The sequence below is a fragment of the Elephas maximus genome, chromosome 2 (assembly GCF_024166365.1).
Source record: "Elephas maximus indicus isolate mEleMax1 chromosome 2, mEleMax1 primary haplotype, whole genome shotgun sequence".
Taxonomy (NCBI): domain Eukaryota; kingdom Metazoa; phylum Chordata; class Mammalia; order Proboscidea; family Elephantidae; genus Elephas; species Elephas maximus.
The window spans coordinates 144,548,570-144,573,521 of NC_064820.1; the positions used below are offsets into that span (position 1 = coordinate 144,548,570).

Consider the following 24,952-nt stretch of genomic DNA (forward strand, 5'->3'; position numbering starts at 1 on the left):
ACGCACAGCAACTGGCAGAACCCCCACTTTGGATTCCTGACAAGTGGAGGAGGGCTATTGTGGTAGAAAAAGCCAAGTGGAAGCCATTGGAACTGCCCCTACCTAGGAAAATACTAAACCAGAAGCAATACCGCATATCTGGAGGGATTGCAGAGATGACTGCCACCATCAAGGACTTGAAGGATGCAGAAGTGATGATTCCCACTACATGTCCATTCAACTCACCTGTTTGGTCTGTGCAACAACAAAAAAAAAAATAGATCTTGGAGAATGACAGTGGATTATTGTAAACATAACCGAGTGGTCACTCGCAGTTGCTGTTCCAGATGTGGTTTCATTGCTTGAGTGAATTAATTCATCTGGTACCTGGTGAGCAGCTATTCATTTGGCCAATGCCTTTTTCTCAGTTACAGTTTAGAAGGACCTCCAGAAGCAGTTTACTTTCAGCTGGCAAAGCCAGCAATCCAGCTTCGCTTGTTCTACCTCATGGGCATATCAGCCCTGTATCATAATTTAGTCCGCAGGGACGTTGATCGCCTGTCCCTTCCACAAGATATCGCAGTGGTCCATTACACCATCAAAGAATGTTGCTTTCTGTGTGTACACCTGTTCTTAACTTTTTGTAAAAATGAGACTATGTGATATTTTTCTTTTTGCGATTGACTTATTTTACTCACCATAATGTCCTCCAGATTTGTTCATATTAAAAGATATTTCACACACTGCTCATTATTCTTTATAATTGCCTAGTAGTCCATTGTATGTATGTACCACAATTTGTTTATCCATTATCTGTTGATGGGCACTTAGGTTGTTTCCATATTTTTGCTATTGTGAATAGTGTTACAATGAACATAGGTCTATTTGTGTCACTGCTCTTAAGTCTCTAAGATATGTATATAGGAGTGGGATTGCTGGATCATACAGTATTTCTATTTCTAACATATGAGAGTTCCAATTCCCCCGCGCAATCTTGACAGCATTTTTCTGTTTTTTTAATTGTTGCCATTTTTGCAGGAGCAATGGTATCTCATGCTTTTTTTGATTTGTATCTCCCTAATGGCTAATGGAGAAACACTGGTGGCACAGTGGTTAAATGCTACAGCTGCTAACCAAGAGGTCAGCAGTTCAAATCCGCCAGGCGCTCCTCGGAAACTCTATCGGGCAGTTCTACTCTGTCCTATAGGGCCACTATGAGTTGGAATCTACTCGACGGCAGTGGGTTTTTTGGCAGTGGCTAATGGTGGAGCCCTGGTGGCGAAGTGGTTAAGAGCTAAGGCTGCTAACCAGACGCTTCTTGGAAACCCTATGGGACAGTTCTACTCTGTCCTGTAGGGTTGCTATAAGTCAGCAGTTTGAATCCACCAGATGCTCCTTGGAAACCCTATGGGACAGTTCCGCTCTGTCTTATAGGGTCGCTATAAGTCGGAATTGATTCAACAGCACACAACAACAGTGGTTAATGATCATGAGCATGTTTTCATGTATTTGTTAGCTGCCTGAATGTCCTCTTTGGGAAAGTGTCTCTTCTTGTCCCTTGCCCATTTTTTCATTGGATTGTTCCTTTTTGTTGTCGAGTTGAAGTTTTCTATATATTTTAGAGATTAGACCCTTATCAGATATGTCATTGCCAAAGATTTTTTCGCAGTCTGTAGGTTCTCTTTTTACTCCATTGATAAAGTCTTTGGTGAGCATAAGTGTTTAATTTTTAGGAGGTCCCAGTTATCTAATTTATCTTCTGTCGTTCATACATTTTTAGTTTTGTTGGATAGACTATGCCGAAAATTAGGTTCCCTAGTTTTGACCGTATGCTATCTTCCAGAAACTTTATAGTGGTAGCTTTAATATTTAGGCCTTTGATCCATTTTGAGTTATTTTTTGTGTATGATGTGAGGTATGAATCCTGTTTCATTTTTTTACATTTGGATATCCAGTTTTGCCAGCACCACTTCTTCCCCATTGAATGGACTTTAACCCTTTGTTGAAGATCAGCTACCTGTATGTGGATGGGTTTTCTTTTGGGTTCTCAATTCTGTTCCATTGCTCTGTGTCTGTCATTGAACCAGTACCAAGCTGTTTCAGTTACCATGGCTGTATAGTAAGTTTCAAGATCAAGAAGTAAGAGTTCTCCTACTTTGTTCTTCTTCAGTATTCTGTTAGCTATTCGGGGCCTCCTTTTCCATATAAAGTTAGAGATTAGTTTTTCATTTTATTAAAGAATGTTTTGGGGATTTGGATCAGGATTACATTATATCTGTAGACCGCTTTTGGTAGTATTGACATTTTCACAGTGTTAAGTCTTCCAGTCCATGAGCATGAAATATTTCTCCATTTATGTAAATCTCTTTTGGTTTTTTGCAGTAGTGTATTTTAGTTTTCCTTGTATAAATCTTTTATGTCCCTGATCAGGTTCATTCCTAGGTGTTTTATCTTTCTGGGGGCTATTGTAAATTGTATCGATTTCTTGATTTCCTTTTCCGAGTCCTCCTTGTTAGTGTAGAGGAACCCAACTGATTTTTGCATGCTGATCTTGTACCCTGCCACTTTGCTGAAACCTTCTACTAGTTCCAGTAACTTTATTGTGGCGTATTTGGGATTTTCTATGTATAGGATCATGTCATCTGAAAATAAGGATAGTTTTACTTCTTCCTTTCCAATTCAAATATGCTTTTTTTCCCTTTCTTGCCTTATTCCTCTAGGTGGAACTTCCAGTACAGTATTGAATAAGAGTGCTGATAAAGGGCAACCTTGTCTCATTCCCATTCTCAAGGGGAATGTTCTCAGTCTTTCTCTGTTAATGATGTTGGCCATTAGTTTTGTATAACAACCAAACCTGTTGCCATCAAGTTGATTCCGACTTATAGCAACTCTGTAGAACAGAGTAGAGCTTGCCCCATATGGTTTCCAAGGAGCAGCTGGTAGATTCGAACTGCCAACCTTTTGGTTAGCAGCCGAGCTTTTAACCGCTGTGCCACCAGGGCTCCGGTTGGTTTTGGCATATATGCCCTTAATTATGTTGAGGAATTTCCCTACTATTCCAATTTTGCTAAGAGATTTTACCAGGAAAAGGTGTTGGATTTTATGAGATGCCTTTTCTGCATAGATTGAGATGATCATATGATTCTTTTGCTTTGTTTTATTTATGTGGTGAGTTGCTCCGATTTTCTCCTTGCTTCTGGTGTTAATCCCACTTGATCATGGTGTTTTGTTTTTGTTTTTTTTTATGCCATTGAATTCTGTAGGCTAGAATTTTGTATCTATATTCACGAGGGATATTGGTCTGTAATTTTCATTTTTTTAGTGGTGTCTTTTTTGCTTAGTTTTGGTATCAGGGTTATGCTGGCTTCATAAAATGAATTAGAGAGTATTTCTTCCTTTTCTGCGTTCTGAGATAGCTTGAATAGCATTGGTGTCAACTCTTCTGAATGGGTAGAATTCTCCAGTGAAGCTGTCTAGGCTGGGGCTTTTTTTCCTTGGGAGTTTTTTTATGATGTGTTCAATTTCTTTTTTTGTTATCGGTCTGTTCTAAGTTTCTATCTCTCTTTGTATCAGTTTAGGGTAGGTAGTGTGTTTCTAGAAATTTGTCCATTTCTTTTAGGTTTTCAAATTTGTTGGAGTACAGTTTTTCATAATATCCTGGTGTTTTAGTCATCTAGTGCTGCCATAACAGAAATACCACAAGTGGATGGCTTTAACAAAGAGAAATTTGTTTCCTCACAGTGAAGTAGGCTAAAAGTCCAAATTCAAGGCATCAGCTTCAGGGGAAGGCTTTCTCTCTCTGTTGGCTCTGGAGGAAGGTCCTTGTTCTCAGTCTTCCTGTAGTCAAGGAGCTTCTCAGGCACGGGGACCCCATGTCCAAAGGACGTGCTCTGCTCCTGGTGCTGCTGTCTTGGTGGTATGAGGTCCCCAAGTCTCTGCTTGCTTCCCACACCTCAGGGAAAATCCTTTTACATTGGAACAGGAATGTGGCCTGAACAAGGGTATTTGCATCCCACCCTAATTCTCTTTAACCACAGGCAAAGATTATGATTTATAATACATAGGAAAATCACAAAATGGAGGATAACCACACATGGCCTAACCAAGTTGATAGATATTTTTTGGGGGGACACAATTCAATCCATGACATCTGGTATGATCTGTTGGTTCTGTTGTAATGTCACCTGTCTCATTTCTTATTTGGGTTATTTGCACCTTCTCATTTTTTCCATTGTCAGTTAGGCCAGTACTTTGTCAGTTTTACTGACCCTCTCAAAGAACCAGCTTCTAGCCTTGTTGATTCTGTTTTCTGTTTTATCTCTTTGCTCTAATCTTTAGTACAGTTTTCTTCTGCTATCCAAAAGTAGAGTGTTCCTGTGAAACCTTTTGTTAAGATGAAATGGCATTACCATCAATTTATATGGGAAGTTTTTCTGAGCGTTCCCAGACCTTAAAAAATAACCTACCAAGTCATACTAAATAACACATAATACCTAAGATAACACTAAACCAAAAAAAAAATTGCCCTTGAATTGATTCCAGCTCTTAGCAACCCTACAGAACAGAGTAGAACTGCACCATAGGGTTTCTAAGGAGCGACGGGGGATTTGAACTGCCAGCTTTTGGTTAGCAGCTGAGCTCTTAACTGTTAACCACTGTGCCACCAGGGCTCCAAAATAATACTAGCATATGGTAACAGTAGGAATTATATGATAAACAGCCTAAATAAAGTAGAAATAATGTCAACAGCTTTCATGATTCTTTTTGCATATACAAATACTATGAATGGTAAAAGACACAAGCAAATTCAGTGCATGCACAATGTCTTTATTTTGTTCACTTTAGGACACATCTTGCTAAAGGATCCACAAATCGAATTAAAGCACAGATGCCTACAGACACAGTTCAAAGCTGTCGGGGCTTGATGCTGAAATGTTGAATGTGATTCCTGTGGAATGAGCTTGGCTTCACCACTGTAGCTCCTCAGGGTGTACACTGCCTCTTTAACAGCTCATTGCAAAACAAATGCTGGACCTTATTTCTGCTTTTTGCCTTTCGTCCTAAAAGCAAAAATCCTCTTTGTATTTCTTTCAGCTAGTGAGAACAGGTACTAATGTAGGTCTTTTATAAAAGCAAAGCGTCTTGAAGCAGACCTTCAAGAAGTGGAGGCTAACTGTATTTCCTTTTTTTGATGACTGTGGGCTTCTTTGGCTGCTCCTTTTCTATTTATTTTGGATACCCTGCTAACCAAAAGGTTGGCAGTTTGAATCCAGCAGGAACTTCTTGGAAACCCTATCGGGCAGTTCTGCTCTGTCCTGTATGTAGGTCGCTATGAGTTGAAATTGACTCGACAGCAATGGGTTTGGGTTTTGTTTTGTTTTTTGAAATATTTTTGTGTCTAAGGTGTGTCTCTTGTAGGCAACATATTGATGGGTCATGTTTTTTTAATCCATTCTACCACTGTCTGTTGACTGGTACATTTAAACCATTTGCATTCAATGTGCTTATCTATAGGTATGAATTTACTGCTACCATTTTGTTACGCTTTTTGTTGTGGTGTTAATGTTTTCTTTGTTCCATTTAATTTTCTGTGCTGAGTCTTTTTGATTTTCTTCTTTATTTTGGTGAATAGGTTTTTTTTTTTTTTTATATTGTTACTCTGAGATTTAATTTCCTAAAGTTTAAAACTGTCTTATATTTAATATCACCGTAACTTCCTGTCCATATGGAACTTCTATAACTCCACCATTTATTTCCACTTTTTGTTTTGAAGTTGCCGTCATCTACAGATTGACATCACCAGTTCCCTGTTTTCAGTTTTTAGCTTTATTTTAATTTTGTGAAGTATTTATCTGGATTGGTATCTGTGAGATGCCGTCATGTGTCTTTGTCTTAGGTTGTTGTCTCATGTCATTAGTTCTCTGGCTGAAGCACTCCCTTTAATATCTCTTGTAAGTTTCCCTAATTTCTGTTTATCTGGGAATGTCCTAGTTTCTCCATTGTATTAGAAAGATCATTTTGCTGGATATATTATTCTTGGTTGGCAATTCTTTTCTTTCCGGGTTTTATTTATGTCATCCCACTGCCTTCTTGCCGTCATGTTTTCTGCTGAGAAATCAGCCCTTGGTCTTACAGGTGCCCCCTTGTAGGTACTAATTTTGTTTTTCATGAGTTGCTCTCAGAATTCTCTTTGTGGTTTTGGAAAGTTTGATTATGATGTGTCTTGGTAACTCTTTCAGGGTCTGTCCTTTTGGGGTTCATTGAGCTTCTTGAATGGAATCCTTCTCATCTTTCATGATATTAGGGAAGTTTTCTGTCAGTAAATCTTCAAAATTTCTCTGCCTTGTTTTCTCTCCTCCTGTTCTAGAATTCCAATTACGTGTAAATTCTTCCTCTTGGTAGTGTTCTGTGTAACTCTTAGGCTTTCTTCGTTCTTTTTTTCTAGTTGTTACCCAAACAGATTAGTATTAAGGGATTTATCCTAAATTTCGTTGATTCCTTTCTTCCGTTGCTTCAATTCTACTTTTGTATCCTTCTATTGAGTTATCTATTTCTGGTATCTCATTGTTAATCTTCTGGATTTCTAGTTTTTGTTTTGTATGGTTTCTAATTGTCTATTTCTTTTGACATTTTGTTCTTGTATTGTTTTCCTGAGTTCTTCTAGGATTTTGTCTGTGTTTTCCTTGATCTCTTTGAGGATCTTATATATAAGTCTTTTGAATTCCATATCAAGTAGTTTCATTACCATCTCTTCCTGAGGAAGATTTTCTGCCCCTTTATTTTGTTCACTTGTTTGAGGCATCTTATGCCATTTGTTCATATGATTTGTTATTGTCTGCTGTCTTTGCGGCATTGGGTGTCTATTTATTTATATATTTCTTTATTAATTGTATGTATGTTTGTGCTGATTTTTTGTTTGTTTTGATGTCTCCAAGCTTTTTTTCTTCTCTTTCTCTTTTGAATGTTTTCTTCCTTTGTATTATTTTGATTTTTGTTGTTTTGTGGTTCTTTTCTATGTGTGACTTTGGTGGCGTCTGTTGGCTGGGCACAATTTCCTCTCACTAGATGGTCTTCCCTTACTGGATTGAGTGGAGGTGGGAAAGCAGGTTCTTTCCCTGATATTATGTGACAAGTGTTGAGTGAACAGGGTTCCTCCACAACCCTTGTGGGACCATGAGGTCTTTCCACGTTGGTGGTAACAGTTAGTGCATTCTCTGGAGATCAGGTCATGATGTCTTCGTATCCCCTGTGAACGAGTGCTACCCAAATGGATGGGGTAGTCCTGCTGTTAATGCAGTAACTGGTGCAGTTGTGCTGGCCTCCTTTGCCTGGCGGGGGTGGAGGCGGGCTTCTAGCCTTGGCTCAGCCTGCACCTCAGGACACACACTAATGATGGCAGGCAGGGTGCCTGCCTGTACTGGGGTGGCTCTTGGAGTAGGGGCTCCAGTTGTTACTCTGTGAGTTGACTTTTCACTGGGTGGCTCCCATATAAATGGCCGGGTGCTCCACTGACAAGCAGTCCTTGTACCAATACCCATCCTCCTTCCATTCCTTCAGTCACCAGAGTTACTGGAGCTCTCACTTGCCCCTGTTTATCCCTTTTACTTTCCTGGAAATATGCCCCCCCCCCCCCCGTCTATACTTTCTCCTTCTCTAAGGCTCAGGTGACTCAGTCTATCTCTCGCTCTAGAGGTACTTTCCTGTGATTCCCTGACTTCAATGTTATACCTCTCCTGTGCTTCCCTCTGCCACCGGCTGTGGTTACTTTCCTGGGTTCTTCACCCTTGGCTGCTCCATGGCAACAGGCAGAGGGCGATTGATCCACGAATCTCTTTTCCTGCCAGCCTTGTTCTGCCTCTCCTTCCACTCGGTGCTCAGTCCGTTTCCTCAGCTCTCTGATGCTCTAGAATCCAAGGTTGTTTTTTGCATCCATTTTACCTAGTTTCACAAGTTTTTATTGTTAGGGGGTTATTACAGTGTGTGTATCTAAAGCATCAAATTGACTGGTCCACTTCTGTAAAATTTTTCCAGTGTCTTATCTACCCTAGCCCTAAGAAGCTTTTCCCTTTATTCCCATAACAGTTGGTTCAGACCGTTTTTATGGTACTTATCTCTGTTTGGATAGTGGCATACTGGTTAAGAGCTACAGCTGCTAACCAAAAGGTCAGCAGTTCAAATCCACCAGGAAACTGTATGGGGCAGTTCTACTCTATCCTACCGGGTCGCTATGAGTCGGAATTGACTTGACGGCAATGGGTTTTTGGTTATCTCTGTTTATCTTCTCTGCTAGACTGTAAGCTGATCATGTCTTCCTTATTTCTTACATGCTCTTGTACATTGTAGTCGTTCAGTAAGTATTTGATGAATTGTTTTTCTGGTATCCCAGTTTGCATCCCCTGCCTTGAAGGCTGAATTTTGGATGTGTACCTCTACTACAGTTTGGTGATAATCTCCTTTCTTTATGTGTATGTGTTTTTCTTCCTAATTCCCTGATCCAAATGTTAATATATTGACCGTTTTTTTTTTTTGAAATTTTTTTTAATTGTGCTTTAAATGAAAATTTATAGCTCAAGTTAATTTCTCATACAGAAATTTATACACGGCCCTATAAGGTGACAGCACATTCCCGCTTTCCACCCTGTGTTTCCCGTGTCCGTTCAACCAGCTCCTGTCCCTTTGTACCTTCTCATCCCACCTCCAGACAGGAGTTGCCCATTTAGTCTCATGTATCTCCTTGAACTAAGAACTATATGTTAGAGTCCAGTCTAATCTTTATCTGAAGAGTTGGCTTCAGAAATGGTTTTAGTTCTGGGTTAACAGAGATTCCGGGGGCCATGTTTTTTGGGGTTCCTTAGTCTCAGTCAGACCATTAAGTCTGGTCTTTTTACTGGGGTTTGAGTTCTGCACCCTACTTTTCTCCTGCTCCGTCAGGGACTCTGTTGTGTTCCCTGTCAGGGCAGTCATAGGTGGAAGCCAGGCACCATCTAGTTCTTCTAGTCGCGGGCTGATGGAGTCTCTGGATTATGTGGCCTTTTTGTCTCTTGGGCTAATATTTTCCTTGAGTCTTTGGTGTTCTTCACTCTCCTTTGCTCCAGGTGGGTTGAGACCAGTTGATGCATCTCAGATGGCCCCTCACAAGCTTTTAAGACCCCAGACGCCACTCACCAAAGTGGAATGCAGAACATTTTCTTAATGAACTTTCTTATGCCAGTTGACCTAGATGTCCCTCGAAACCATGGTCCCCGGACCCCCACCCCTGTTACTCTGTCCCTCAAAGTGTTTGGTTGTGTTCGGGAAACTTTTTAGCTTTTGGTCTAATCTAATTGTGCTGAATGCCCTATATTGTGTGTTGTCCTTCCCTTCACCTAAGAATTGTTGTCTACTATCTAGTTAGTGAATTTCCCCCTTCCGCCCTCCCCAATCTCCTAATCATTAAAGAATTTTTTTTCTTCATTTAATCCTTTTCTTGAGTTTTTATAATTTGTCCTTTTGTGACTGATTTCACTCAGCATAATGCCTTCCCCATTCATTCATGTTGAGATGTTTCACAGATTCATCATTGTTCTTTATTGTTGTATACTGTTCCATTGTGTGAATATACCATAATTTGTTCAACCATTCATCTGTCAGTGGACACCTAGGTTGTTTCCATCTTTTTGCTCTTGTGAACAGTGCTGCAGTGAACATGGGTGTGCATATATCTATTCGTGTGATGACTCTTATTTCTCCAGGATATATTCTAAGGAGTGAGATTGCTGGATCATATGGCAGTTCTATTTCTAGCTTTTTAAGGAAGCGCCAGATTGATTTCCAAGTGGTTATACCATTTTACATTCCCACCAGCGGTGTGTAAGTGTTCCAGTCTCTCCACAACCTCTCCAACATTTATTACTTTGTGTTTTTTGGATTAATGCTAGCCTTGTTGGGGTGAGATGGTATCTCATTGTAGTTTTGATTTGCATTTCTCTAATAGCTAATGATCGTAAGCATTTCCTCAAGTACCTATTAGCTGCCTGGATGTCTTCTTCAGTGAAGTGCCTGTTAATATCCTTTGTCATTTTTTAATTGGATTATTTGCGTTTTTGTTGTTGAGGTTTTATAGTATCTTGTAGATCTTAGAGATTACACCCTGATGAGATATGTCATAGTCAAAATTTTTTCCAGGTCTGTAGATTGTCTTTTTACTCTTGTGGTGGAGTCTTTTGATGAGCATAAGTGTTTGATTTTTAGGAGCTCCCAGTTACCTAGTTTCTCTTCTGGCATTTGTGCATTGTTAGTAATGTTTTGTATTATGTTTATTCCATGTATTAGGGCTCCTAGCATTATCCCTGTTTTTTTTTTTTATGATCTTTATTGTTTTAGATTTTATACTTAGGTCTTTGGTTTGAATATTTTGAGCTAGTTTTTGTACATGGTGTAAGGTATGGGTCTTTTTTTTTTTTTTTTGCAGATGGATATCCAGTTATGTCAGCACCATTTCTTAAAGAGATTGACTTTTCCCTAATTAACGGACTTTGGGCCTTTGTCAAATATCAGCTGCTCATGGGCAGATGAATTTACTTCTGAAATTCTTGATTCTGTTCCATTGGTCTGTGTATCTATTGTACCAGTTCCAGGCTGTTGTGACTACTGTGGTGGTATAATAGGTTCTAAAATCAGGTAGTGTGAGGCCTCCCACTTTGTTGTTCTTCTTCAGTAATGCTTTACTTATCTGAGGCTTCTTCCCTTTCCATATGAACTTGGTGATTTGTTTCTCCATCTCGTTAAAAAATATCATTGGAATTTGGATCAGGATTGCATTGTATCTGAAGATCACTTTGGGTAGAATTGACATTTTCACAATGTTGAGTCTTCCTATCCACGAGCAAGGTATGTTTTTCCACTTATGCAGGTCTCTTTTAGTTTCTTGCAGTAATGTCTTGTAGTTTTCGCTGTATTAAAGTCTTTGGTGTCTTTGGTTAGATGTATTCCAAAATATTTTATCTTCTTGGTGTCTTGTAAATAGTATTGATTTGGTGATTTCCTCTTCAGCGTTCTCCAACTGATTTTTGTATGTTTATCTTGTATCCTGATACTTTGGTGAACTCTTCTGTTAGTTTCAATAGTTTTCATGTGGATTCTTGGTGGTTTTCTGTGAATGAGGTCGTATCATCAGCAAATAAGGATACTTTTACTTCTGCCTTACCAGTTTGGATACCCTTTATTTCTTTCTCTTGCCTCATTGCTCTGGTTAGGACTTCCAGGACGAATGTTGAATAAGAGTGGTGATAATGAGCATTGTTGCCTGGTTGCTGTTCTCAAGGGGAATGCTTTCAGACTGTCTCCATTTGGGGTGATGTTGGCTGTTGGCTTTGTATAAATGCCCTTTATTGTGGTGAGGAATTTTCCTTCTGTTCCTATTTTGCTGAGAGTTTTTATCCTGAATGGGTGTTGGACTTTGTCAATGCCTTTTCTGCATCAATTGATAAGATCATGTGGTTCTTATCTTTTGTTTTATTTATGTGGATGGATTACATTGTTTTTTCTGATGTTGAACCATCCCTGCATACCTGGTATGAAGCCCACTTGGTCATAGTGAATTTTTTTTTAATGTTATTAAATTCTATTGGCTAGAATTTTGTTGAGCATTTTTGTGTCTATGTTCATGACAGACATTGATCTGTAATTTTCTTTTTTATGGCGTCTTTAAAAAAAAAATTTTTTTTTTTTTTTTTTTTTTTTTTTTTTTTTTTTACCTAGTTTTGGTATCAGGGCTATTCTGACTTTGTAGATTGAGTTCAGGAGTATTACATTCTTTCTACACTCCGAAATACCTTTAGTAGTACTAGTATTAACTCCTCTCTGAAAGTTTGGTAAAGATGACGTTAGAACAAAAAAGAGGAACCAAATAATGTAGTCGTGGAACTTTCATACAGAGGGGAAGTCAAGGCGATATCAAGATATAAAAGATTGCTTTAAACTTAGAAAAATAGAGGCAAATACTAAGTTAACCACAAAGGAAATTAACAATCCTATACATCAAAAGAAGAGAAAAACAATCACTCAGTGAATACAAAATCAACAACAGTGACTAAGACAAAAAGAAAATACATAATGACTTCTTTCATTTTAATTTTTTTTTTTTTTAATTCAGTTGCTCTTTTCCAGCTACTGGTTAGCCAGAGCCCATTTGTCATGAAACAGGCACATTGTACCCTCTCAGTCAATGATTATCAAGTATGATGATGCTGTTTTTCCCAGTGATTCTTGTGTGATAGTACTGTACGAATTTAGGGTAAAATGTTCATGTATTTTTGGAAGAATTGAATTTTCCCTCTTTGCTAAGGCTAAAACTGTTTCTTCTGTCAGGATTCACAATATTTTAATTTACTTTAGTAAAAGTTCAGATAAATTCACTTGATTCATTAATTTGATTCTTTTAAAATATGTCTACTTCTTAATCAGAAGAGAAACTGTACTGTGTACTTCTTAATCAGAAGAGAAACTGTAAACTCCGTTTGGCCTAACTTCAACTAAGCCTTCTGTACCCATGAATTTACCTCAGTTTACCTGATTTTAACTGTAAATGATATACTTACTTATGCACCTATTTGTTTGGTTTTCTACTTTATCTATAGCAATGTCATTGTTGACCATTCTAAATTATACATTTCAGAGGACATGGATTCTTTTAGATAACTTGATATATACAAATGATATGAAAATGCTTGAAATAAGCAGTAAAGCCTTGTAGGTACAATAAGTTAATGTATAACTGTTATACTATTAAAATATAAGTCACTGCCATGGATTGAATTATGTCCCCCCAAAAATGTATGTATCAGTTTGGCTGGGCCATGCTTCCCAGTGTTATATGATTTTCCTATATATTGTAAATCCTGCCTCTCTGATGTTAATGAGAGATGATGGGTGGCAGTTGTGTTAGTGAAAGCCAAAAACCAAACCTGTTGCCATCGAGTCAATTCTGACTCATAGTGACCTGCAGGGCAGAGTAGAATTGCCCAATAGGGTTTCCAAGGAGCACCTGGTGGATTCGAACTGCTGACCTTTTGGTTAGCAGCCATAGTTCTTAGCCACTAGGCTGCCAGGGTTTCCAAGGCAGGACTCAATCTACAAGATTGGGTTGTATCTTGAGGCAGTCTCTTGAGATATAAAAGAGAGAAGTAAACAGAGACGGGGGTACCTCATACCACCAAGAAAGCAGTACCAGGAGCAGAGCGCGTCCTTTGGACCCGGGGTTCCTGCACCTGGGAAGTTCCTCGACCAGGCGAAGATTGAGGACAAGGACCTTCCTCCAGAGCCCATAGAGAGAGAGCCTTCGCCTGGAGCCGATGCCCTGAATTTGGACTTTTAGCCTACTGTACTATGAGGAAATAAATTACTCTTTGTTAAAGCCATCTGCTTTTGGTGTTTCTGTTACAGCAGCAGTAGATAACTAAGACTAGGGTCAGGAACACCACCTTTACTGCATCTGGAAGAACTGGGATAGATCCCTTCCAGGTATGATTCTTTATGACTGAGGTATTGTACATGTGTTAATTATCCATATAACTGAAGCATATCGCTTTAGGTGGCATATTTAACCATTTCAGGTGGGAATCTTTCCTTTATCTTATTATTCTCTTAATTAGTATGTGTCTGTCTTGGCTATCTAGTGCTGCCATAACAAATACCACAAGTGGATGGCTTTAACAAAGAGAAATTTATTTTCTCACAGTCTAGTAGGTTTCAAGTCCAAATTCAGGGCGTTGGCTCCAGGGAAAGGCTTTCCCTCTCTGTTGGCTCTGGAGGAAGGTCCTTGTCCTCAATCATTCCTTCCACTGGTTGAGCTTCTCAGGGATAGGGACCCCATGTCCAAATGACGTGCTCTGCTCCTGGTGCTGCTTTCTTGGTGGTATGAGATCCCCAACTCTCTGCTTACTTCCCTTTCCTTTTATCTCTTATAAGATAAAAGGTGGCACAGGCCACACCCTAGGAAACTCCTTTTACATTGGATCAGGGAGGAGACCTGGTCAAGGGTGGTGTTACAATCCCACCCTAATCCTCTCAACATAAAATTACAACCACAAAATGGAGGACAACCATACAATACTGGGAATCATGGGCTAACCAAGTTGATACACACATTTTTGGGGGGATATAATTCAATCCATGACAGTGCGTTAATATTCTTTTATTACTATATGCCTAAGGTAAAAAAGATTATTTTCCTTTCTTCTCTCAAGGCATAATGAATGTAATTTAACTTTTTCTTGATGAATTCAGGTTGTTATTATGAGAAGCAGTTCTAGTATTGTACTTTAATATAGTGTTGTGATATTCTTGAAGTATTTTTAAGATTTTAGGCATCATTGACCTCATCCTGTCTTTGCGTTCTTGTGCCTGCTTTTTTATAATACTTCTCAATCTACTTATTGTCAAACTTCTTGGCTGGTTTTATGTCTACCTCTAACACCCTTCTAGCATACTGCGTTTAGTCCAGTCTTTTAGAACTAAGTTTTTACAGTTTGTGTAAAACAGAGAGACTGTTGGGGATAGGGACTTACCTGTTGGTAAGTGAATTTTGGCTTAAAGCATTGTTGTTGGCTACCATCAAGTCGGCCCAGACTCATGGTTGGTGACTCCAGGCACCATAAAATAGAACATTGCTAAATTCTGTGCCATCCGCTTGATCAGTTGCAGGTTGGACTCTCGTGAGCCTTAGGGTTTTCACTGGCTGATTTTTGGAAATAGATTGTGAGGCCTTTCTTTCTAGTTAATCTTAGCCTGCAAGCTCCACTGAAAATTGTTCAGTGTCATAGTAACACACAAACCACCACTGACAGACGAGTGGTGGCCTTGCATGAGGTACATTGGCCAGGAATGGAACCCATGCCTGCCACATGGGAACCACCAAATACTCCCATGCTTTAAAGCATAGACTGTTTTGGCTGCTTAGAGCCTGTCTTAGTCATCTAGTACTGCTATAATAGAAATACTACAAGTGGATGGCTTTAACAAAGAGATATTTATTCTCTCATAGTCAAGGAAGCTGGAAGTCTGAATTCAGGGTGCCAGCTCTAGGGGAAGGCCTTATCTCTGTCGGCTCTGGGGGAAGCTCCTTGTCATCAGTCTTCCCTGATCGAGGAGGTTCTCAGTGCAGGAACTTAGGGTCCAAAGGACACACTGTGCTCCTGGTGCTTCTTTCTTGGTGGTATGAGGTCCCCCTGTCTTTCTGCTTGCTTCTCCTTTGTATCTCAAAAAAGATTGACTTAAAAAACACCCTAATTCTATAGGTTGAGTCCTCCCTTATTAACATAACTGCTGCTAATCCCACCTCATCAACATCATAGAAAAAGGATTTATAACACACAGGAAAATGACATCAGATGACAAAGTGATGGACAGTCACACAACACTGGGAATCATGACCTAGCCAAGTTGACAGACATTTTAGGGGGGACACAGTTCAATCCATGACAGAGCCCAAGATTACTTCTGGTGTTAACATTTTCAAAATCTGGTGATTTGAGCAAAGTAATGAGTGTTTGTACTTTAAATTGTGCCAGTTTGCTTTAAAGAATTCTCACAAGTAGTTTGAAGAGTAACAGTTAAATTTCTTGAGGAAAGTAATTATTTTTGTTGGCATATTAGTTTCATATTGCTGCTGTCACAAATCATCACAAACCTAGGGACTTTAAACAAATAAATTTATTCTCTTACAGTTCTGGAGACCAAAAATCTAAACCAAGTCTTACAAGGCTAAAATCAAACTGTTAGCAGAGCCACCAGTTCCTCCTGGAGGCTCCAGGGGAGAATCTGTTCCTTGCATCTCCCAGCTTCTGGTGGCTTCCAGGATTCCTTGGCTTGTGGTTGCAGCACTCCAGTCTGCTTCTGTGGTCACATTGCCTGCTCCTCTTTCTGTAGTCTAATCTTTCTCTGCACACACCCAAATAATACAGGATGATCTCTCCATATTGTCTCCAAGGATCTTAATCACATCTGTGAGATCCTTTTGACCATAGAAAGTAACATTCACAGAGTCTAGAGATTAAGACCTAGATATGTTTAGGAGCCCTGGTGGCACAGTGGTTGAGAACTACAACTGCTAATCAAAAGGTAAGCGCTTGAATCCAGCAGCTGCTCCTTGGAAACCCTATGGGGCAGTCCTACCCTGTCCTGTAGGGTGGCTATGAGTCGAAATTGACTTGATGGTAGTGGGTTTATAGTGAGTATAGATAAATTTTAAAATCTGCTGTGCTTGTATTTCCATATATTTTTTCTCCTCTCCTTTTTAATTTTTTTCCTTAAAATTCTTAAACTGACTAGATATCGTATCTGCATACCAGCTCCTAGCTTGTTTATGTTGTATGTAAAAAATCAGTCTTTAGGTTCAGGCAGATAGAACCTCAATTCATGAGCAAGAACATTGTAACATACTGTCTTTAAGGGAATTAAAATCAGACTCTGGTGAGAGTCATGGACAGGGAGGGGGTCAGTAGACCTAGATTTATTTTCAACTTTGCTATAAGCCATGTAATTCTAAACAAATTCCTTAATCTCCGTGAGTCTTAGTTTTTTTTTTCATAAGTAGGGTCTCCGTGAATCAGAACCAACTGGATGACACCTAACAACAATAACAGTGTTTCTTATAGCTCTAATTTTTTTTTATTATTTTGGCAATCAACTTACTGTTGAAGACACTAGTTCTTAGTGGTTATTCTAAAATTATAATTAATTGCCTTTTAATTTATATTAGTTTATTTCCCTATTCTTCTAGAATTGTTTAAACAGTTGTTTTTCACAACCATTTTGTACTCTTTTCGTAGACATCTAATTTGAAGTTTAAAGCATTGTATCATTTTGATTAACAGGAGGATCGACATTTTGTGGCATTGCATCACTGTGTCTGATGGGTAAACTAGAAGAAGTTTTTTCAGAAAAAGAATTGAACAGGATAAAGAGGTGGTGTATAATGAGGCAACAAAATGGTTATCATGGAAGACCTAATAAGCCTGTAGACACCTGTTATTCTTTTTGGGTGGGAGCAACTCTAAAGGTAAGAGAACTAATAAAAATGAGAAACGTATTCTCCATAATATGAAATGTGCTAAAGGGATTGGTCCTTGTAATATACATTAAATATTATTAGGTTTAGGGTACTAAGTTTTTCCTGTTGCTCTAGCTACTCTTGTGTGGTTTTTCCATAGAATTCACTTATCTTCTTGTGCTACTTGAAAATTTCCATTCTTAGGAAACTCAAGTAGCATAGAACCTAGGAATGAAAGTAGGTATTAAGTCATAAAAAATATCCTTACTGAAACTGACCATCTGCCCATCCAGAGCAGGAATCTGTCAGAAAGTCATACTAGTAAAGGTTTGAGGGGAGGGTGAGTCCCTGGGTGATGCAAATTGTTAAGTGCTCGATTATTAGCTGAAAGGTTGGCAGTTCAAACCCACCCAGAGGCTCTTCAGAACACAGGCCTGGCAGTGTGCTTCCAAAAGGTCACAGCCTTGAAAACCATGTGGAACAGTTCTATTCTATACACATGGAGTCACCATGAGTCATAATTGACTTGAGGACAGCTAACAACGACAACATTAATCTTAAAAGAGAAACCATGGATTATTCCTTAAAAAAAACATTTAAGATTTTCTATTATTCAGTAATTTGTCTCAAACCTTCTGAAACTCAATTGATAGATATACACAGTAGAGATTGATTCCCCACCTCTACTACCTTTTGATATGCTTAATGCTATAAGGTTATTATCCACTAGATACCCAAAAGTTTTTTTTTTTAATGTTAAAATTGCCTTTTCATCTTTAAGAAATATCACCTAGTTCTGGTCTTCTGGAATCTAACAAAAGTCTACACTGCTTCTTCTGTATAATATCTCAAATTTTTTTCTTAACAAAACTCATGCATATGCTTGAAATAAATTCTGAATATGGAATGATTTAAAATGAAATCTTGTTTCCCCTCACTTCCAGTGCCATTCCTTAAAAAAAAAAAAAAAATTAGGCGTACCTTTTTTTTTTTCCAATTATAGAAATGTTCAGGCACATTCAAAAGTAGAGAAAATAGTGTAATTGTCTTCGGATTCTCTGGAGGAACAGAACTAATGAGATATACATACAGAGAGAGATTTACTTCAAAGAGTTGGCTCACACAGTTGTTGGAGATGGGCAAGCCCAAAATTCATGAATAGGCAGCAGGCTGACTCCCACAGGCTTATGTCCCATGATCTGTTGCTCAGGTGACAGAAAGTGTGCAAAGTGAAGAAAACAATATCTGTCAAAATATCTATTTATAGTCTGGAGGCAGAACACATCCTAAGTGAAGTCCCTTTTTAACTAATTGACTGATTACATTAGATTAAATTAAATTATGAAAGATGATTATATTATGTTAGGTTATGTTATGGAACAGCAACTAGACTAGTGTTTGGCCAAACCGCTAGGAACCATGGCTAGCCACTTGACATAAAAAATTAAGCATCACAATAATGAACCCCCATATGCCCAACAGCTTTATCCCAAAGCCAACATTCCTTTATTCTCCTACCCACTTCCCTCTCTATCACTATATTTCTTTGAGGCAAGTCCCAGATACCATTTTTTTATACTGTCTGGAAATTCTTCAGTATGCTCTTTAAACAAAAATAACTTTTTAAAAAACATATCCTTAGCGTTATTATCACACCTAAAAAATTAGCCGTAATTCCTTATTACAGGTAGTCCCCGACCTATGACAGGGTTCAGTTCCAGTGATTCTGTTATTAGTTCTGATGTAAGTCGAATACCCCTTTTTTCTTCTTTTTTTTAGTTTTTATTGATTATTGCCATAGCCTGCTATGTGACCGTGTTTTGAACAGTAAATCGTAACATTAACCATCTGCAAGTGAACATCTGAAAACGATAACATCAGCAGATTACATGCTGCAACACTGTATGTAGAACATATTACTAACAATGAGATGTGCAAAAAAAGACAGTTGTTAAGTGCAGTTTGTCATAACTTGAATACGTCATAAGTAGGCAACTACCTATGTCATCAAATATCAGGTAAATTATGAGGCATATTTATCAACCTGAATTATCCATTATATACTTCCTCAGTCATGTTTTACTGGAGAATTTCAGCAACCATTGCAGATCATTGCATAGATCCATTATGTCATTGGATGTTGCAAATGGTGATATTCTAATTCTATTATGCCTTCTAAATTTATTAGCTAGGATTCTTTTATAAAAAAGAATTTCACCTTATCATTTGCACCCCTGACGTACAGCTTATACAGGAAGATGGATAAATACTTAATTCTTTCTTTTTTTTTTTTTTAACAGTCTTCAGTACAATGAGTTGGTTCTCTGGGTTTTGGTGTTTGTTTTTCTTTCAGTATCATTGTGATCTCATAGATTTTTAACATTTTATGTTTCAATCCATTATGGTTTTTCTTTTTGATGCTTAAATTGTCCCATCTTTAACCACTAGGAGCCCCTTAAAGTTGGCTGCTGAGCCCTTTTTGTATGACCCCAGCAGTCTTTGTCAACTTTCTAGAGGCGGCCACTTTTAAAGCTACTTTGCTATTTTAATTATGGTGGGTTTCACCATAACTATAAATAATATGCTAGTTTCTTGCTTACTCCCTTTAGATTTTATTTTTTATTCCCAAGTATGAAAAATGAAGATTTAGCCTCTTCATTTTCCAGCAAATTATTACCGGTTATGTTATTTTTTATTCATATTCATCAGGTTTTCACTGGCTAATGCTTTTCAGAAGTAGACTGCTGGGTCCTTCTTTCTATTCTGTCTTAGTCTGGAAGCTCAGGTGAAATCTCTTCTCCATGGGTGACCCTCCTGGTATCTGAATACCGGTGACATAGCGTCCAGCATCACAGCAACACACAAGCCCCCACAGTACGACGAACTGATAGACACTTGAAAACCTTATGAGTAGCAGCGGAACATTGTCTGATATAGTGCTGGAAGATGAGCCCCCCAGGTTGGAAGACACTCAAAAGAGGACTGGGGAAGAGCTGCCTCCTCAAAGTAGAGCCGACCTTAATGACGTGGATGGAGTAAAGCTTTCAGGACCTTCATTTGCTGATGTGGCACGACTCAAAATGAGAAGCAGCAGCTGCAAACATTCATTAGTAATCGGAACCTGGAATGTACGAAGTATGAATCTACGAAAATTGGAAATTGTCAAAAATGAAATGGAACGTTAGACATCGATATCCTAGGCATTAGTGAGCTGAAATGGACTGGTATTGGCCATTTTGAATCAGGCAATCATATAGTCTACTATGCTGGGAATGACAACTCAAAGAAGAGTGATGTTGCATTCATCGTCAAAAAGAACGTTTCAAGATCTATCCTGAAGCACGACGCTGTCAGTGATAGGATAATATCCATACGGATACAAGGAAGACCAGTTAATACGACTATTATTCAGATTTATACACCAACCACTAGGGCCAAAGATGAAGAAATAGAAGATTTTTATCAGCTGCTGCAGTCTGAAATTGATCGAACATGCAGTCAAGATGCATTGAAAACTACTGGGGATTGGAATGCAAAAGTTGGAAACAAAGAAGGATCAGTAGTTGGAAAATATGGCCTTGGTGATAGAAACAATGCCGGAGATCGAATGATAGAATTTTGCAAGACCAGAGACTTCTTCCTTGCAAATACCTTCTTTCACCAACATAAACGGCGACTGTATACATGGACCTCGCCAGATGAAACACACAGAAATCAAATTGACTACATCTGTGGAAAGAGACTATGGAAAAGCTCAATATCATCAGTCAGAACAAGGCCAGGGGCCAACTGTGGAACAGACCATCAGTTGCTCGTATGCAAGTACAAGCTGAAACTGAAGAAAATCAGAGCAAGTCCACAAGAGCCAAAATATGACCTTGAATATATCCCACCTGAATTTAGAGACCATCTCAAGAATAGATTTGACCCATTGAACACTAGTGACCGAAGACCAGACGAGTTGTGGAATGACATCAAGGACATCATCCATGAAGAAAGCAAGAGGTCACTGAAAAGACAGGAAAGAAAGAAAAGACCAAGATGAATGTCAGAGGAGACTCTGAAACTTGCTGATGTCAGATGGATCCTGGTTGAAAGCAGAGACTACCAGAAGGATGTTCACCTGTGTTTTATTGACTATGCAGAGGTATTCGATTGTGTGGATCATAACAAACTATGGATAACATTGTAAAGAATGGGACTTCTAGAACACTTAATTGTGCTCATGAGGAACCTCTACATAGATCAAGAGGCAGTTGTTTGGACAGAACAAGGGGATACTGCATGGTTTAAAGTCAGGAAAGGTATGCGTCAGGGTTGTATTCTTTCACCATACCTATTTAATCTATATGCCGAACAAATAATCCGAGAAGCTGGACTGTGTGAAGAAGAACAGGGCATCAGGGTTGGAGGAAGACTCATTAACAACCTGCGTTATGCAGATAACACAACCTTGCTTGCTGAAAGTGAAGAGGACTTGAAGTACTTACTAATGAAGATCAAAGACCACAGTCTTCAGTATGGACTGCACCTCAACATAAAGAAAACAAAAATCCTCACAACTGGACCAGTGAGCAACATCATGATAAACGGAGAAAAGATTGAAGTTATCAAGGATTACATTTTGCTTGGATCCACAATCAACAGCCATGGAAGCAGCAGTCAAGAAATCAAAAGACGCGTTGCATTGGGTAAATCTGCTGCAAAGGACCTCTTAAAAGTGTTGAAAAGCAAAGATGTCACCCTGAAGACTAAGGTGCGCCTGACCCAAGCCATGGTGTTTTCAATCGCATCATGTGCACGTGAAAGCTGGACAACGAATAAGGAAGACCAAAGAAGAGTTGATGCCTTTGAATTGTGGTGTTTGCAAAGAATATTGAATATACCATGCACTGCCAAAATAACGAACAAATTTGTCTTGGAAGAAGTGCGGCCAGAATGCTCCTTCGAGGCAACGATGGCGAGACTGCGTCTTACATACTTTGGACATGTTGTCAGGAGGGATCAGTCCCTGGAGAAGGGCATCATGCTTGGCAGAGTACAGGGTCAGCAGAAAAGAGGAAGACCCTCAACGAGGTGGATTGACACAGTGGCTGCAACAGTGGGCTCAAGCATAGCAGCGATTGTGAGGATAGTGCAGGACTGGGCAGTGTTTTGTTCTGTTTTGCCTAGGGTTGCTATGAGTTGGAACCAACTTGATGGCACCTAACAACAACAACAACAACAGCATATTTTTAGTTCTGAACTTCTTCTCCCCTTCCACCTTCCAGTTCTATCAGCTTACCTTTACTTTTATAATGTCATGTTTGGAGCATTCATATTCTGTTTGGTAACCATAATACAACCTTTCGTGCTTTGCATATGAGTTGATTCTCAAAGTGGAAAAGCAATAATCAGTACTTATTATGATAGTATAAATATTGTTCATTGCCTAACCAAGCACAATGTTAAATTATAACTGCTGCTTTTTATGTAATGACCCATGTGACATTTGATGTAGAATATTCTTAGCATGAAGGTCCTAAGGAGTCTCTTTCTTTATATTTTTTTAATTGCTAAAAATTTATGTTTCTATTAGTTTCTTATTTATGCCAAAACCTTCTTACAGATTTTGCTTTTCTTGGAATTTCTAATTGCAATTCATTTTCTTTTTGAGAAGGATGTCTTATTAATTGGTATTATTTAGCTCCTTATACAGTCTAAATGTTACATGGACTCTCTTTAAGACATCGTTCTTGGAGTTGAAAGGCATCTGTCCTAATTTGAAAGAATTACTTTATAGACCTACTTTGGAACTGTCATTTTGAGATTTCTTTCCATTGGATTCATGGGTTAGTTCCATCTAAGAACAATACTTAAAAGGTTCACATCTGGTATAGCTTGGAACAACTAATCAAAATAGATGCTTTCCATATAGTAGCACCATGGCTGTACCAGTGGTAAAACCAAACCAAACCCGTTGCCATCAAGTCATTTCCAACTCATAGCAACCCTATAGGACAGAGTAGATCTGCCCCATAGGGTTTCTAAGGCTGTAATCTTTATGGAAGCAGACCACCACGTTTTTATCCCCCAGAGCAGCTGGTAGGTTCAAACTGCTGACCTTTTGGTTAGGAGCCAAGCACTTAACTAGGGCTCATCTACCGGTGCATAAGGGCTGCATTATCAGCCCCAGCTTTACCATTTTGTGTATCCCATTTCATCGTCTTGGCTTTTAACCTCATCTTTCTTAAGTAGTTCTTCAAACATCTTTGTCAGAAAGTGTATGTGATATATAAACTTATGAGCCCTTCTATGTCTGCAGAACATCTTTATTCTGTCTTTACACTTGATTAATCATCATTCAGCTTGATATGGACTCCTAAGAACAAAATCATTCTCTCTTGCAATTTTATTGGTATTACTTTATTTTCTTCCTATCAAATTACTAATTTTAATCCCAGTCCATTACTCATTGCTAACAGCTCCTCCCTGCCCTCCTCTCCCAAAGCTTTGTAGAAATTCTCTTTATCCCACTTCTGAAACTTTAAAAGAATATTCTGTTTTGGGTTTTTTTTTTTTTAATTCTGCTTTTTGGTTTGAAGATATATGTCCTTTCAGCTTCATCAAAATCTTTTATTTCCTTGCTAAATTTCTTTGCCCTCTGTTTTTTCTCTCCATCTCTCTGGAAATCATATAAGAAGGGGAGCTGGCAGTTAAGATGGGGGGGGTCCCTTATTGTTAAAATGAGAAGGATTTTATCCCAGGGTGCCAATAAGCTCCCATGCAATTCCTTCATTTTTTTCAGAGGAGAGTTATTTAACATCAGGCTGTGTTTGAACTGTCATTTGCTTTGATTGCAGGGAAGTAGAAAAGAGGGAGCTATTCCACTGATAAAGAAAGGAAAGAAGGGAGGGGGGAAAAAAGGAAAGCAGAAAGAAAAAAAAGCACTTTATTTTCAACTGCTTTCTCAATCAGTTTCTATAAGCTCACAGCCTAGAACCCCTCCAGGGATTTTCTGCTGTGTATTCTGGGCTGCAGTTTCCTTGGCTGTCTGTGATTTGTTAACTCATTTATATCTGCTTTGTGTCTTACAGAAATTTGTTGATCTCTCTTGTCTACTGCTCACCCTCTCCTGTTCCTTCCACAGTTTGATTTATCTTTTATTTATTTCTATTTAGTGGGATCCTGGGAAAGCAAATGCATTTCCTAAATCTTTGAGCTAGTTAATTTTTTATATTGCCGTTACTTTTTCTCTCACCTTTTACCTTTTCTAATTAAAGATGTATAATACTTTTACTGTTCTCAAACAAAACTGTCTCTAACATCTGATTAGTAACTTTTGTTGCTCTTTTTTAAATACTTTTTGTTCAAGTTACTACCAGTTTGTAACTAATAACTCAAGAACCTACAATAAGAATCAAATTATGGGTTGATAAAATTGCACGTTTTATTTGTTTATTTATTTTTATTGTACTTTAGATGAAAGTTTACAGAACAAACTAGTTTCTCATTAGACAGTTAATGTACATATTGTTTTTATGACATTGGTTAACAACCCCATGACATGTCAGCACTCTCCTTTCTTGACCTCGGGTTTCCTATTACCAGCTTTCCTGTCCTCTCCTGCCTTCTAGTCCTTGTCCCTGGGCTGGTGTGCCCATTTAGTCTTGTTTTGTTTTATGGGCCTGTCTAATCTTTGCCTGAAGGGTAAGCCTCAGGAGTGACCTCATGACTAAGCTGAAAGGGTGTTCGGGGACCATACTCTCAGGGTTTCTCCAGTTCCTGTCAGGCCAATAAGTCTGATCTTTTTTGTGTGTGTCAGAGTTTTGTTTTACATTTTCCTCCAGCTCTGTTTGGGACCCTCTATTGTGATCCCTGTCAGGGCAGTCAGTGATGGTAACCGGGTACCATCTAGTTGTAAAAATTGCACCTTTTTAAACGATTGCTTGAATTAAGTGGGTT

The 24,952-nt window shown here is 38.7% G+C and overlaps 1 protein-coding gene across 6 annotated transcripts in view; it reads left to right on the forward strand.

Moving 5' to 3' along the window:
* PGGT1B (protein geranylgeranyltransferase type I subunit beta) overlaps positions 1 to 24,952 on the forward strand; it is a 100,843-nt gene that overhangs the window by 55,316 nt on the left and 20,575 nt on the right. For all 6 annotated transcript variants that reach the window (XR_007516098.1, XM_049873621.1, XM_049873622.1 and 3 more), the window contains exon 7: positions 16,833 to 17,017. Coding sequence is in view for 5 of the 6 variants with exons in the window: in XM_049873621.1 (XP_049729578.1) it covers positions 16,833 to 17,017 (185 nt within the window). In the remaining variant the exon portion in view is untranslated. The remainder of the gene's footprint in view (positions 1 to 16,832; positions 17,018 to 24,952) is intronic.